The sequence below is a fragment of the Salmo salar genome, chromosome 09 (genome assembly GCF_965601325.2).
Source record: "Salmo salar chromosome 09, fSalSal1, whole genome shotgun sequence".
NCBI classification, from domain to species: domain Eukaryota; kingdom Metazoa; phylum Chordata; class Actinopteri; order Salmoniformes; family Salmonidae; genus Salmo; species Salmo salar.
The window spans coordinates 150274148-150291500 of NC_138299.1; the positions used below are offsets into that span (position 1 = coordinate 150274148).

At 44.2% G+C, this 17353-nt stretch overlaps 1 protein-coding gene across 7 annotated transcripts in view; it reads right to left on the reverse strand.

The window, feature by feature from the left end:
• Window positions 1-1178: 1178 nt before the first annotated feature.
• Window positions 1179-17353, reverse strand: part of stim1 (stromal interaction molecule 1) — a 76105-nt gene continuing 59930 nt past the window's right edge. For 3 of the 7 annotated variants that reach the window (XM_045723313.2, XM_045723311.2, XM_045723310.2), the window contains 4 exons: window positions 11430-11530; window positions 11072-11304; window positions 4396-4774; window positions 1179-3596 (listed from right to left, as the gene is read on the reverse strand). In XM_045723313.2, coding sequence (XP_045579269.1) covers window positions 3062-3596; window positions 4396-4774; window positions 11072-11304; window positions 11430-11530 — 1248 coding nt within the window. In that variant the 3' untranslated portion in view covers window positions 1179-3061. 7 annotated transcript variants of the gene reach the window in all.

A 17353-nucleotide genomic window follows, 5' to 3' on the forward strand; every position in this document is an offset into this window, starting at 1 on the left:
AATTAAAAGGTTACCAGTAGATACACAAATAAAGGGACACATAGTCAAATCTAGTTTAAAAAAGCTATGTTTGCTGTCCTTTTGAATGGTAGAAACCTGAGAAAAAGTTCCAATCACGAGAACCCGGACTAACATCCTCCCAGCGGTGAAAAGTACTTAAGTGAAAATACTTTAAAGTACTGCTTAAGTAGTTTTTTGGAGTATCTTTACTTTACTATTTAGATTTTTGACAACTTTTAATTTTACTTCACTACATTCCTAAAGAAAGTAATGTACTTTTTACTCCATACATCTTCCATGACACCCAAAAGTACTTGTTACATTTTGAATGCTTAGCAGTACAGGAAAATTGCCTAATTCACACACGTATAAAGAGAAAATCCCTGGTCTGACTGTCCCTGATCTGACAGACTCACTAAACACATGCTTTGTTTGTAAATTATGTCTGAGTGTTAGAGCGTGCCCCTGGCTATCCGTAAATAAAAAAATAAAATAATAATGCTGTCTGGTTTTCTTAATATAAGGAATTTGAAATTATTTATATTTTTAATACTTAAGTAAATGTAATTGCAAAAAATATACTTATGATACTTAAGCATATTTAAAACCAAATACTTTTACTCAAGTAGTATTTTACTGGGTGACTTTCACTTTTACTTGAGTCATTTTCTATTGAAGTATCTTTACTTTTACTCTAGGATGACAATTGGGTACTTTGTCCACCACTGCATCCTGCTTTGTCCTTTTTCCACCACTGCATCCTGCTTTGTCCACCACTGCTTCCTGCTTTGTCCACCAGCGAAACAAGTGCTTATGTAAATAATGCAGACCGCTCCACCTGGTAGCGCTACGCGTCACACGACCAATAGATTTACAGATTATTTGAGAGACGGGGTCCAGTCAACTCAACCCAAAATTTGCTCCGAATTTTTTACGGAATTCGAAAATGTCACATTTAATACATATTGCACTTGTGATTTCCTGTGAACTACAGGGATAAGTAAAAAAATTAAAATAAATGCATATATAATAAATTACAAAATCCCTGTATGTCATGTCTGTTTATTGTGCAGTGCCAATTACTCTGTGATAACAGCACATACCTTGCTACTGTTTTGTGTGTTAGCGTCATCATCCCCCAAACAAAGACCTCATATCTGATAAACACAGTCCATGTCTTTCATTCAAAATAGTTTATTGCTATCATGCAGGAGTGCCATAAAAGTCGAGAGAACGCCACAGAAGATGCAAAATATTTGTTTTTCTCTGTACAAATATAGGTATTCATAAATAGAAGTTGAAAATGAGAAGTTGGGGTTTAAGTAGGGGTGGACAGAGATGATGCTGGAGCTGACCTCTGCCTCAAGCCCATTAGACATTAATACAGTAGCTGACATGCATAAAAACAACTCAGTGCAGTATCCTGGCAACAGACAGACACTCACTGATAGACATCATCATCCAGATTACAGCTTCATCGTGCAGAAGAGGTACAAACTATACTTTAAAAAGTACCAATAGGAAGTTCATGTTTTCAACTGATCAATGAAAGAATATGACATTTCTTTTTCATCCATACCACTGTTGGGGGGCGAAGAGGTCGTTAGCAGCACTGCTTCGGTTATCAGATTCAGGAGCAGTCGAGCAGGTCAATTGTTCAGGAAGTTATTAGGAGAGTCCCTACTACCAGAATGCATTGTGACATCCGTTTCTAAACCATTTGTGCTTTCACAAAACCAATAATGGCAAGTGAGTTTATAATGGTGACCCGCAGATACCATTACTGTGTGCTTGACTTTGGAGCTGTATAATGTGAATCTAGGTGATCAGGGCAGTCTACAGTACAAGCTAAAGTAGCAAACACCTCTCAAAAATGCTCTACACACAACTTGGGAGTCGTCGAATTACAAATGCTGCCTGAAACTCCCTGCCTCAAATGTTGTGGGTGACAATGTCAAATTGATCACCTGATTTTAGTTTGGAGTCCCCAGATAAAAACAGAAGGCAGTGCCACTCATTCTAAAGCTGCCTCTAACTTAAAACAGACAGTACATATATAGTTGTTGACAAGAATAAAGGCCACTGGACCCGAGTCTTTGTTTTGGCACTTAAAAAGATTAGCATCTCCTCCAGCACTCCTAATGATTCACGTGATATCTCCTACAATTACAACATAGATTGATATGATTGGCAATATGCAAATGTAGAGGTTTACTTCAATAAACATACATTGATACGAAATTCATATAGTTCAAGTAGTCATTTTAATAACCTCCTCCTCTATTAGGGAACTTAGATGAGGGCTACGATTGGGACAATTACACAAGGCAGGCTCCCTGGCTTTGTATGTGCTGGGGTCTTCAAGGGGTTTAAATCAAGTGAGCACTTCCACTTCTAAAGGTGCAACATCCCAGGGAAATGTTTGCCTAGTGTGTGTCTTGCTGTGTCTGCAGCTGTACTGGAAGAGTTGTGATAACATTGACTGCTAGATTTCTTGTTAGCACAATTGACTCGGGAAGTTTTTGCGAGTATTGTTCAGCCCCCCCACTCCCCTCCCCTCACCATTGACCAACACTGACTGGCATGAAGTGCTCAATGTCCATCTGACACATAACAAGGAGGTGATCGGGGATTAACGACAAGAAACAGCTGAGTTATTAAGTGTTGTCTAAGCAGAATAGGGACAAGAACCAAGCACACACCTAAGAGAATTCAGAAAATATCAGTCAAACAAAGGTGAAGACATGCAAACTGATACAGGTTGAAGTAAAACAGAAGACATCCACCCAGGAGACTTGTTTCCCTCTGAGCGACTGGCACAATTTCCTGCTAAATAAATAGTGCTTACATTCCACTATACAATACCACCCATTGCAAACATCATCGAATAGCTGGTTGCTCCCACCGTCCCTCAGAGAAAATACCTAGAAAACCCTAAAGGCAAAGATTTGCGCCATCGCTTGTGACCAGTGAACTACCCAAAACAAGTTTTCCAAAACAGAAATAATAATACGTGAAACACCGTTAATAGCTCTTTAAAAGTCTTCAGTAGCCCTTGACATTATTTCTTCTGTTTTTTGAAGATCTTGAAGGTGTGTTTCTTACGACTGGCGACGGAGTCTGTGTCTTCTCCCGTGGAGCCGCTGTCTTCTTCCAGAGGGCTCTTCTTGGAGGACAGTTGAGGGATGCGGCTGCTGCCCTTGGCCCCTGCGACCCCAGGCTGGCCCCCCGTGGGGGAGGGGGTGTCGGCGTCGGTGGAGTTGAGGCTGAGGGAGCAGGAGGACTCTGACATGGACATACCGATGAGGCCAACGTCCATCTCTCCCAGGCTGGCTGACTTCTCGATGCTGTACACCTTCTTCATCAGGATGGGGCTCTCGAGGACTGGCTCGGTCTGGGCTCCTCCCTCATGGACACGGTTCCCTCCATTAGGTGTGTAGGCATGCAGGGAGGGCTCGTCAGAGGCGGAGCGGACAGGGGGGCCATACAGGAAGGGAGTGGGTTTCACCAGGTGGCCCTTGGAGCTGTAGGCGGACAGACGATCACCGATTTGGGAGAGGGACAGGGAGGAGTCTGAGTCTGAGCGGTTCAGATCCCTGTGGAAGAACAGAGGAGAGTCGGTGGAGGAAGAGAGGGACAGTGAGGTACGGTCCAGAGACATTCTATCGCCTCTACCACCTAGGCACTTCAGGTAGCTCTGAAAGAACTGGACAGATATAAGCAATGGCAGTAGCTCCATTTTCCCCTCTGATAGGCTAGGTGGATGTTTTACCACCAGATGGAATGCTTACACCTTTATAATCCTTTCAGAACTATGGGGTACCTATGGGGTAGAGGCTAGGAATTGTTTCTGCACTGGGCCTGACTGAAAAGGGGATCCAAGCTAAAGCACTGCATGCTGGAGGTAATCTATCCAACGCCTGTAAAGCCAAGGACACTGTGGGCACTACTCGCCAACAGGACACTGTGGGCACTACTCGCCAACAGGACACTGTGGGCACTACTCGCCAACAGGACACTGTGGGCACTACTCGCCAACAGGACACTGTGGGCACTACTCAGAAACTGGAATTCCACTCCTGTTAGTAGTGCAGGCAGGGGGCAGGGTAGTTTGAGCTACCAGGAAAGACACGGGTTGGGAGTGGATGTAAAAAACTCAAATATGAAAGAATAAAACAAAATGGATTTTCAAAGAAAAGTATTAATGCACAGGTTGCAAAATGGGTGAGTTAGAGTTAGATGAAACTATCGTTAATGAAAATGAGAAAACACTGCAACCCAGATATGGAAAGAAAATGTTATATACTACAGGTGAAAGGATGGGGTGAAAAAGTAGGTGGGGAGACAAACCAACGCGCATGCGGTGCGTGTGGAGGGAAGAGAGCAGAGGGGTACCCGAAGCTGCTGCTGCGCTGGAAGTCTGGGATGGTGTCCATGGGCTGAAAATAAGACGAGTGATAGACATGGGAGGAATGAGGAGCGGAGGCGTGTAAGGAGGAGGAGGAGGAGTGGGGCTGACGGTAAGGAGGAGGTGGGGAGGAGCAGATGATCGAGGGGTGCGAGACAGCCGAGGACAGGGGAGGCAGGGGGAGAGCCTCAAACTGTTGGAAGGACTGGTTGTGTGACTGTTGGAGGGTGGCCCTAGACCTGGATGGGTAGGTGGTCCCGTCTCCCTGCTGCCCCACCAACAGGCAGGTTTCTACCAACCTCTGAGAGCCCATGGCCAGCTGGGAGTCCATGTGGCGCTGACGCAGGGACATCATACTGGGAGCTGCTGACACAACACAGAACAACACCATTATGAACAACCAAAGTCTGATTAAACACAACACACAGGGTGAGGGGAAAAAGGAAGGTTGGAATTAGACTGGGAGGGCAGTAGCAGGAGACATGGGTGTTGGAGACATTTCAGTTCCTAATTGGTGTTGTTGACCCCTGTTTTGAGCACTTCAGTGGCGTTTGGTTGTGAGAAAGGCAAGTGATGGCTGTTCAATTACCCGGGCCTTAGCTATGCAATAGCATTAAACAAGAGAAAATGAGGGATGGCACTGTCTGGTGAGACGTTTGGCTGGTGTCTGGTGAGACGTTTGGCTGGTGTCTGGTGAGACGTTTGGCTGGTGTCTGGTGAGACGTTTGGCTGGTGTCTGGTGAGGATTTTTGCAGGGGGGGACAAAAGTTCAATATTTCATCATAACTAATCCTTCCTCCTTCATTTGTAAAATAGGACAGTGTGTTGTGAGAGGGTCTAAGAGTTATCTGGGTGATGAGGAAGATGAGGATGAGAGAAAGTAGAGCAAGCCATTGGACAGCTTGAGACAGTACGGCCAGGGGTACGTGGACACAGCAGAGACAGTTTTCCTTCTCTATCTACAGTCCCTGTCCTAAACCAGAGAGTTACAGCTATATCCATCTACAGACCCTGTCCTAAACCAGAGAGTTACAGCTATATCCATCTACAGTCCCTGTCCTAAACCAGAGTGTTACAGCTATATCCATCTACAGGCCCTGTCCTAAACCAGAGTTACAGCTATATCCATCTACAGTCCCTGTCCTAAACCAGAGTTACAGCTATGTCCATCTACAGTCCCTGTCCTAAACCAGAGAGTTACAGCTATATCCATCTACAGACCCTGTCATAAACCAGAGAGTTACAGCTATATCCATCTACAGTCCCTGTCCTAAACCAGAGAGTTACAGCTATATCCATCTACAGTCCCTGTCCTAAACCAGAGTGTTACAGCTATATCCATCTACAGTCCCTGTCCCAGGCCAGAGAGTTACGGCTATATCCATCTACAGTGCCTGTCCCAGGCCAGAGTGTTACATCTATATCCATCTACAGTCCCTGTCCTAAACCAGAGAGTTACAGCTATATCCATCTACAGTCCCTGTCCTAAACCAGAGTGTTACAGCTATATCCATCTACAGCCCCTGTCCCAGGCCAGAGTGTTACATCTATATCCATCTACAGTCCCTGTCCTAAACCAGAGTGTTACAGCTATATCCATCTACAGTCCCTGTCCTAAACCAGAGTGTTACAGCTATATCCATCTACAGTCCCTGTCCCAGGCCAGAGTGTTACAGCTATATCCATCCACAGTCCAGTCCCTGTCCCAGGCCAGAGTGTTACAGCTATATCCATCTACAGTCCCTGTCCTAAACCAGAGAGTTACAGCTATATCCATCTACCGCCCTGTCCCAGGCCAGAGTGTTACAGCTATATCAATCTACATCCCCTGTCCTAAACCAGAGTGTTACAGCTATATCCATCTACAGCCCCTGTCCCAGGCCAGAGTGTTACAGCTATATCCATCTACAGACCCTGTCCTAAACCAGAGTGTTACAGCTATATCCATCTATAGACCCTGTCCTAAACCAGAGTGTTACAGCTATATCCATCTACAGACCCTGTCCTAAACCAGAGAGTTACAGCTATATCCATCTATTGGCCCTGTTCTAAACCAGAGTGTTACAGCTATATCCATCTACAGACCCTGTCCTAAACCAGAGTGTTACAGCTATATCCATCTACAGCCCCTGTCCCAGGCCAGAGTGTTACAGCTATATCCATCTACAGTCCCTGTCCCAGGCCAGAGAGTTACAGCTATATCCATCTAGAGTCCCTGTCCTAAACCAGAGTGTTACAGCTATATCCATCTACAGACCCTGTCCTAAACCAGAGTGTTACAGCTATATCCATCTACACCCCCTGTCCCAGGCCAGAGTGTTACAGCTATATCCATCTACAGGCCCTGTCCTAAACCAGAGTGTTACAGCTATATCCATCTACAGGCCCTGTCCTAAACCAGAGAGTTACAGCTATATCCATCTACAGTCCCTGTCCTAAACCAGAGTGTTACAGCTATATCCATCTACAGCCCCTGTCCCAGGCCAGAGTGTTACAGCAATATCCATCTACAGTCCCTGTCCTAAACCAGAGAGTTACAGCTATATCCATCTACAGTCCCTGTCCTAAACCAGAGTGTTACAGCTATATCCATCTACAGACCCTGTCCTAAACCAGAGAGTTACAGCTATATCCATCTACAGGCCCTGTCCTAAACCAGAGAGTTACAGCTATATCCATCTACAGTCTCTGTCCCAGGCCAGAGTGTTACAGCTATATCCATCTACAGCCCCTGTCCCAGGCCAGAGTGTTACAGCTATATCCATCTACAGTCCCTGTCCCAGGCCAGAGTGTTACAGCTATATCCATCTACAGTCCCTGTCCTAAACCAGAGAGTTACAGCTATATCCATCTACAGTCCCTGTCCCAGGCCAGAGTGTTACAGCTATATCCATCTACAGTCCCTGTCCCAGGCCAGAGAGTTACAGCTATATCCATCTACAGTCTCTGTCCCAGGCCAGAGTGTTACAGCTATATCCATCTACAGTCCCTGTCCTAAACCAGAGAGTTACAGCTATATCCATCTACAGTCCCTGTCCCAGGCCAGAGAGTTACAGCTATATCCATCTACAGTGCCCTGTCCTAAACCAGAGTGTTACAGCTATATCCATCTACAGTCCCTGTCCCAGGCCAGAGTGTTACATCTATATCCATCTACAGTCCAGTCCCTGTCCCAGGCCAGAGAGTTACAGCTATATCCATCTACAGCCCCTGTCCCAGGCCAGAGTGTTACAGCTATATCCATCTACAGTCCAGTCCCTGTCCCAGGCCAGAGAGTTACAGCTATATCCATCTACAGTCCCTGTCCCAGGCCAGAGTGTTACAGCTATATCCATCTACAGTCCCCAGGCCAGAGAGTTACAGCTATATCCATCTACAGTCCCTGTCCCAGGCCAGAGTGTTACAGCTATATCCATCTACAGTCCCTGTCCCAGGCCAGAGAGTTACAGCTATATCCATCTACAGACCCTGTCCCATGCCAGAGTGTTACATCTATATCCATCTACAGTCCCCAGGCCAGAGAGTTACAGCTATATCCATCTACATACCCCTGTCTCAGGCCAGAGAGTTACATTATGTGCTCTGTGAGGCTTTCACAGGGGTGTGTGACTTAAGGAGAAAGAGCGTTGTGGTCAGGACAAAGGGGTATAAGTAGCTAACAGAGTATTTCCTGAGGGACTGGCTGTCAGAACCCACGGACTACAGATCACTGGCTAGCCGGTCCTTGATGCAGTTGGTGTCTGTGGGTGGACCAGACACGAACGGCAGCCGCAGCCAAAAACCAAAGAGAACGTGTTGGTGGGAGGAGAGAGAGGAAGTGAGGGAGGAGGGAACATGTAATTAATGTGGATTAGAAGACTTACTAGAGGACTGTAGTGACAGAGCTCTAGAGCTCAGATTACCACTGCAGGTAGTATCAGCCCTTCTCTCTGGGTCAGCTATAATCATAACCCAGACAGTTAGTATCAGTCCTTCTCTCTGGGTCAGCTATAATCATAAACCCAGACAGTTAGTATCAGTCCTTCTCTCTGGGTCAGCTATAATCATAAACCCAGACAGTATCAGTCCTTCTCTCTGGGTCAGCTATAATCATAAACCCAGACAGTTAGTATCAGTCCTTCTCTCTGGGTCAGCTATAATCATAAACCCAGACAGTATCAGTCCTTCTCTCTGGGTCAGCTATAATCATAAACCCAGACAGTTAGTATCAGTCCTTCTCTCTGGGTCAGCTATAATCATAAACCCAGACAGTATCAGTCCTTCTCTCAGGGTCTGCTATAATCATAAACCAGGTCTTCCCTGTGGCTCAGTTGGTAGAGCATGGTGTTTGCAACGCCAGCATGGTGTGTGCAACGCCAGGGTTGTGGGTTCGATTCCCATGGGGGGCCAGTACAAAAAAAAAAATGCATGAAATGTATGCATTCACTACTGTAAGTCGCTCTGGATAAGAGCGTCTGCTAAATGACTAAAATGTAAATGTAAACCCAGACAGTGTCAGTCATTCTCTCTGGGTCAGCTATAATCATAAACCCAGACACACAGTAAGTCCTTCTCTCTGGGTCAGCTATAATCATAAACCCAGACAGACAGTATCAGTCCTTCTCTCTGGGTCTGCTATAATCATAACCCAAATAATGCCTAGTAGAGCTCATCAGAGCTGGTACCCAGGAGACCAGTACACATTGATTGACTTTATATGTCAACATTATGTTGTGATAAATATAATACATTTAGGTTGCCAAAAGACTAGGAATAGACATAAGAACTAAAGTATGTTGTTCGCATCATAACTCCCTTTGAGATCGTAACTGGTAAATAAAAGCTGTAATTCTCAATTCAAAAGAAGAAACCCTGAGTATGTAGTTCCTTAGTGGCTGAACAAAAAGTGATACAGAGCATTCAGAAAGTATTCAGACCCCTTGACTTTTTCCACATATTGTTACATTACAGCCTTATTGTAAAATGGTTAATAAATAAATAAAATCCTAATCTACACACAATACCCCATAATGACAAAGCATAAACAGGTTTTTCACATTTTTTTGCAAATTTATAACCAAGCCATCAGGTCGAAGGAATTGTCCGTAGGATACCAAAAACATTCTGCAGCATTGAAGGTCCTCAAGAACACAGTGGCCTCAATCATTATTAAATGGAAGAAGTTTGAAACCACCAAGACTCTTGGATTTGCCAAAAGGCACTTAAAGGACTCTCAGACCATGAGAAACAAGACGCTCTGGTCTGATAAAACCAAGATTGAACTCTTGGCCTGAATGCCAAGTGTCACATCTGGAGGAAACCTGGCACCATCCCTACGGTGAAGCATGGTGGTGGCAGCATCATGATGTGGGGATGTTTTTCCGCGGCAGATACTGGGAGACTAGTCAGGATCGAGGGAAAGATGAACGGAGCAAAGTACAGAGAGATCCTTGATGAAAACTGTCTCCAGAGCGCTCAGGAACTTCCAACAGGACAATGACACTAAGCACACAACCAAGACAACGCAGGAGTGGCTTCGGGACAAGTCTCTGAATGTCCTTGAGTGGCCCAACAAGAGTCAAGACTTGAACGCGATCGAACATCTCTGGAGAGACCTGAAAATAGCTGTGCAGCAACGCTCCCCATCCAACCTGACAGAGCTTGAGAGGATCTGCAGAGAAGAATGGGAGAAACTCCCCAAATACAGGTGTGCCAAGAGTCATACCCAAGAAGAGTCGAGGCTGTAATCACTGCCAACGGTGGTTTACAGTAATGAGTAAAGGGTCTAAATATGTATGTAAATGTCACATTTACATTTTTTTATACATTTGCCCAAAAATCTAAAAAACTATTTTTGCTTCATCATTATGGGGTACTGTGTGTAGATTGATGAGGTGGGGAAAAAAACTGTTGAATCAATTTTAACTTAATAAAATGTGGAAAAAGGTCTGAATACTTTCTGAATGGAGGGTAAAATGTACCCCCAGGGGAATGACAATAGAAAGCAAGGCTATGTGAGAAAATAAAACAAACAGTCTTCCAGGCAGCACTACAAGAGCATTGTGCCTTCTTCCCTCCCAAATATAGGCCTAGACCAAAGCTAAAGCCTTATAAAGCTTACAGGAGTACTGGAGGACAACGGCCTTTCATATTGCTGACTATTACTTCATGTTCAGCACATTCCATTGGTCAGACTAGGAGACAACTGCTAAAAATAGATCAGCACAAAGATTTGGTGTCATGAAGCATGTATTTTTTCAGAGGTTCAATTTTCACAGCAATGGATATCAACATTGTGCACCTTGTTCTCATCTTACACTCCATCCCAGAAGTGAAATTCCCATATATCAAGGCAACACTAATTTCCAAAATGGAACAAAATAACCAACTGAAAACATGTATTAAAAAAACAGGTGAAATTACAATTCACATATTATAGATTTGCAAACACACAACACCCTCAAATCACAGACAAACACCCTGAATCCCTTCACCAACAAGGCTGCTCATTTTGTAAATTCATAGAATTGCTGATAAATCGTTAATGATAATACTTTGCGGCTGTATGCTAATTTTCATATGAGAGCTGATTTTTGGATTTCCCCAGGAGGCCCTTGGTGTATTTAGGGGGTATTTTGCTACCGAGTCCCACAGTGGAGCCGAGGGAGCCGAGGGAGTCCTTACATTGTAGAATTCCGGGCGATATGATGTCCTCGTCCATGTCGTCCATGTCATCAGACATAATGAAGTGCTGGGGCGTGGCCCGGCCGCCCATGATGCTGGGGTCAAGGTTCAGGGTGGAGGCCAGGGAGGAGAGCCCAGGGTTGTTGACGATGGTGAACCCCGTCAAAATCTCAATCTGCTGCCAGCGATGCAGCCTCTCCCTCAGCGCAGCAGTCACCTCACCCAGGGCTTGTCTGGACCGGAGGAGAGGAGAGGGAGACGGGAAGGACAGAGGGATACAAGCACAGATCACAATGTGAACATAGATATATGACATATTGGCTTAGACAAATCCCAATACAGCTTTAATTAAACTCACTTGGCTGTCAGAATTTGGTGATCCACATTGTCCAGACAGGAGCTGTGTGCCACATGGAAGGTCCCAAAGATGGTGTTCCTCTTCTTCTTGATCTTCTCTGCCTGCAGTCACACACACAAGAGAAAACATTACTCTCCCGTTCTGTCACACTAAGGGTTCAGAGTTTCTCCGGGTCACATGGACAGGGAAATCTCCTGGACCTACTCATACGGTTGCCGTGTCTCGAGCTGATTAAATTACATGACAGGCTATTTTATATAGCAGTCAATTACTAATCGTCACCTTATTCAGTCTCATCTGAATGTCGTCAAATTCTTGGTTATCTTCACAAACTCTGGTTAACAAGTTGAATCAGTAATACAAAAAATTGGCTTAATTATTAATTTACTAAATAATCACACAGAATTACATATACACAGGATGGATCATACATCGATTACTAATCATGTCATAAAACAAAGAGTCCCTAGTGGACAAAACCGACATGCCGGCTGGTTACACAAAGAAAGGGGGTTGGGTTTGAATGAAAGAATGGGAAGACTGAAGGACAAAGGGATTGGGTCTCTATCGGACCTTGAGACGCTATGCTATCGTAAATACAGAATCTTATGCATTCTAAATACCGCCCATTCGGAAAAGGAAAATGCAATATATATATTTACTCTGAGCTGAGCTTCGATAGGTGGGCCGAAGATGGAAGACTGGTTTACCCAGCAGAGATCTCCATTATCCTTAGAATAATCTTTCTGGTCGTAGTGTTGTAGAGCGGATACGTTGTACCCTGTCGTTCTTATTAGGAGATTGTCTGTCCTTTCCGAGGCCACGTATGTTTACAGCTGCAGCTGATAACTAGACTTCTAGGATGTATCACTTCTTCTTTAGTGAATAACAGTTCAAAGTTCATACCATTTTGCCATACTCAGCTCGCGCTGTGTTCTGGCTGGTCTAGTAGAAATTCATCTTTCCAGTGTGGCGATCATCACCTCCACGTGATCTGGTCTCATGTAAATTTCGTCATGTAGAGTGGATATTCAACCACAGCTCACGCTTTGGTTTTGCTTAGTCTGACGTGAATTTGGTCATGGGGTCTTTTAAACTGGAGAAGAGAAGGGCGTGTTCCGTCCCTCTCCAACCAATGTCTGTTCACTTGGGCGAGGCCACTGAGTGAGCATAGTTTACCTATGAAAATAATTCTCTCATTTAGAAGGCTAAAGTTACATTTATTTTCACATAGTTCCATATTTAAACATTTAACCTCTCTCTCCCTCTCTAGTCCTCATGCGGCCTCTCTCTCCCTCTAGCCTCTCTCTCCCGTACTCATACGGCCTCTCTCTCCCTCTAGTACTCATACGGCCTCTCTCTCCCTCTAGTACTCATACGGCCTCTCTCTCCCTCTAGTCCTCATACGGCCTCTCTCTCCCTCTAGTCCTCTCCCTCTAGTCCTCATACGGCCTATCTCCCCCTCTAGTTCTCATACGGTAAATATATCTAGACCTCATACGGCATAAGCAAAAAAATAAATGTCCCTTTTTCAGGACCCTGTCTTTAAAAGATAATTCGTAAAAATCCAAATAACTTCACAGATCTTCATTTTAAAGGGTTTAAACACTGTTTCCCATGCTTGTTCAATGAACCATAAACAATTAATGAACATGCACCTGTGGAGCAGTCGTTAAGACACTAACAGCTTACAACGGTAGGCAATTATGGTCACAGTTATGAAAACTTAGGACACTAAAGATGCCTTTCTACTGACTCTGAAAAACATCAAAAGAAAGATGCCCAGGGTCCCTGCTCATCTGCGTGAACGTGCCTTAGGCATGCTGCAAGGAGGCATAAAGACTGCAGATGTGGCCAGGGAAAAAATTGCAATGTCTGTACTGTGAGACACCTAAGACAGCGCTACAGGGAGACAGGATGGACAGCTGATCATCCTCGTAGTGGCAGACCACATGTAACAACACCTGCACAGGATCGGTACATCCGAACATCACACCTGCGGGACGGGTACAGGATGGCAACGGGACAGGTTCAGGATGGCAACAACAACTGCCCAAGTTACACCAGGAATGCACAATCCCTCCATCAGTGCTCAGAGTGTCCGCAATAGGCTAAGAGAGGCTGGACTGAGGGCTTTAAGGCCTGTTGTAAGACAGGTCCTTACCAGACATCACCGGCGACAACGTCGCCTATGGGCAAAAACCCACCGTCGCTGGACCAGACAGGACTGGCAAAAAGTGCTCTTCGCTGATGAGTTGCGGTTTTGTCTTACCAGGGGTGATGGTCGGATTCACGTTTATCGGCGAAGTAATGAGCATTACACCGAGGCCTGTACTATGGAGCGGGAACGATTTGGAGGTAGAGGGTCCATCATGGTCTGGGACAGTGCGTCACAGCATCATCCCTCAACGCTGTGCATTACAGGGAAGACATCCTCCTCCTTCATGTGGTACCCTTCCTGCAGGCTCATCCTGACATGACCCTCCAGCATGACAATGCCACCAGCCATACTGCTCATTCTGTGCGTGATTTCCTGCAAGACAGGAATGTCAGTGTTCTGCCATGGCCAGCGAAGAGCCCGGATCTCAATCCCTTTGAGCACGTCTGGGACCTGCTGGATCGGAGGGTGAGGGCTAGGGCCATTCCCCCCAGAAATGTCCGGGAACTTGCAGGTGCCTTGGTGGAAGAGTGGGGTAACATCTCACAGCAAATACTGGCAAATCTGGTGCAGTTCATGAGGAGGAAATGCACTGCAATACTGAATGCAGCTAGTGGCCACACCAGATACTGACTGTTACTTTTGATTTTGGCCCCCCTCCCTTTGTTCAGGGACAAATTATTAAATTTATGTTAGTCATATGTCTGTGGAACTTGTTCAGTTTATGTCTCAGTTGTTGAATCTTGTTATGTTCATACAAATAGTTACACATGTTAAGTTTGCTGAAAATAAATGCAGTTGACAGTGAGAGGACGTTTCTTTTTTTGCTGAGTTTATATCTAGTCCTCATAGGGCATATATATCTAGCCCTCATACGGCATATAGATCTAGTCCTCATACGGCATATAGATCTAGTCCTCACACGGCATATAGATCTAGTCCTCACACGGCATATAGATCTAGTCCTCACACGGCATATAGATCTAGTCCTCACACGGCATATAGATCTAGTCCTCATAAGGTAAATATACAGTTGAAGTTTACATACACCTTAGCCAAATACATTTAAACTCAGTTTTTCACAATTCCTGACATTTAATCTGCGTAAACATTCCTTGTCATAGGTCAGTTAGGATCACCACTTTATTTTAAGAATGTGAAATGTCAGAATAATAGTAGAGAGAATGATTTATTTCAGCTTTTATTCCTTTCATCACATTCCCAGTGGGTCAGAATTTTACATACACTCAATTAGTATTTGGTAGCATTGCCGTTAAATTGTTTAACTTGGGTCAAACGTTTCGGGTAGCCTTCCACAAGCTTCCCGCAATAAGTAGGGTGAATTTTGGCCCATTCCTCCTGACAGAGCTGGTGTAACTGAGTCAGGTTTGTAGGCCTCCTTGCTCCCACACGCTTTTTCAGTTCTGCCCACAAATGTTCTATGGGATTGAGGTCAGGGCTTTGTGATGGCCACTCCAATACCTTGACTAAGTTGTCCTTAAGCCATTTTGCCACAACTTTGGAAGTATGCTTGGGGTCATTGTTCATTTGGAAGACCCATTTGCGATCAAGCTTTAACTTCCTGACTGATGTCTTGAGATGTTGCTTCAATATATCCACATACTTTTCCATCCTCATGATACCATCTATTTTGTGAAATACACCAGTCCCTCCTGCAGTAAAGCACCCCGACAACATGATGCTGTCACCCCCGTGCTTCACGGTTGGGATGGGGTTCTTCGGCTTGCAAGCCTCCCCCTTTTCCCTCCAAATACAATGATGGTAATTATGGCCAAACAATTCTATTTTTGTTTCATCAGACCAGAGGACATTTCTCCAAAAAGTACGATCTTTAACCCATGTGCAGTTGTAAACCTTAGTGTGGATTTTTATGGCGGTTTTGGAGCAGTAGCTTCTTACCTGCTAAGCGGCCTTTCAGGTTATGTCGATATAGGACTCGTTTTACTGTGGATATAGATACTTTTGTACCTGTTTCCTCCAGCATCTTCACAAGGTCCTTTGTTGTTGTTCTGGGATTGATTTGCACTTTTCGCACCAAAGTACGCTCATCTCTAGGAGACAGAATGCGTCTCCTTCCTGAGCGGTATGACGGCTGCGTGGTCCCATGGTATTTATACTTGCATACTATTATTTGTACAGATGAACGTGGTACCTTCAAGCATTTGGAAATTGCTCCCAAGGATGAACCAGACTTGTGGAGGTCTACAATTTTTTTTCTGAGGTCTTGGCTGATTTCTTTAGATTTTCCCATGATGTCAAGCAAAGAGGCACTGAGTTTGAAGGCAGGCCTTGAAATACATCCACAGGTATGTCAATTAGCCTATCAGAAGCTTCTAAAGCCATGACATCATTTTCAGGAATTTTCCAAGCTGTTTAGAGGCACAGTCAACTTAATGTATGTAAACGTCTGACCAACTGGAATTGTGATACAGTGAATTATAAGTGAAATAATCTTTCTGTAAACAATTGTTGGAAAAATGAGTTGTGTCATGCACACAGTAGATGTCCTAACCGACTTGCCAAAACTATAGTTTGTTAACAATACATTTGTGGAGTGGTTGAAAAATGAGTTTTAATGACTCCAACCTAAGTGTAAGTAAACTTCCGACTTCAACTGTATATCTAGACCTCATACGGTAAATATACTCTACCGTTGAAAAGTTTGGGGTCACTTAGAAATGTCCCAATTTTTTTGTCCATTAAAATAACATAAAATTGATCAGAAATACAGTGTAGACATTGGTAATGTTGTAAACTGCCTAGAAGGCCAGCATCCCGGGGTCGCCTCTTCACTGTTGACGTTGAGACTGGTGTTTTGCGGGTACTATTTAATGAAGCTGCCAGTTGAGGACTTGTGAGGCGTCTGTTTCTCAAACTAGATACACTAATGTACTTGTCCTCATGCGCAGTTGTGCACCGGGGCCTTCCACTCCTCTTTCTATTCTGGTTAGAGCCAGTTTGCTCTGTTCTGTGAAGGGAATAGTACACACCGTGGTACAAAATCTTCAGTTTCTTGGCAATTTCTCGCATGGAATAGCCTTCATTTCTCAGAACAAGAATAGACTGACGAGTTTCAGAAGAAAGTTATTCGTTTCCGGCCATTTTGAGCCTGTAATCGAACCCACAAAAGCTGATGCTCCAGATACTCAACTAGTCTAAAGAAGGCCAGTTTTGTTGCTTCTTTAATCAACAAAACAGTTTTCAGCTGTGCTAACATAATTGCAAAAGGGTTTTTTAAATTATCAATTGGCCTTTAAAAATGATAAACTTGTATTAGCTAACACAACGTGCCATTGGAACACAAGAGTGATGGTTGCTGATAATGGGCCTCTGTACGCCTATGTAGATATTCCATAAAAAATCAGCCGTTTCCAGCTACATCAGTCATTTACAACATGAACAATGTCTACACTGTATTTCTGATCAATGTTATGTTATTTTAAATGGACTAAAAATGAGCTTTTCTTTCAAAAACAAGAACATTTCTATGTGACCCCAAACTTTTGAATGGTCGAGTATAGAGTGGGGGAAAAAAGTATTTGATCCCCTGCTGATTTTGTACGTTTGCCCACTGATAAAGAAAGGATCAGTCTATCATTTTAATGGTAGGTTTATTTGAACAGTGAGAGACAGAATAACAACAAAAATATCCAGAAAAACACATGTCAAAAATGTTATAAATTGATTTGCATTTTAATGAGGGAAATAAGTATTTGACCCCCTCTCAATCAGAAAGATTTCTGGC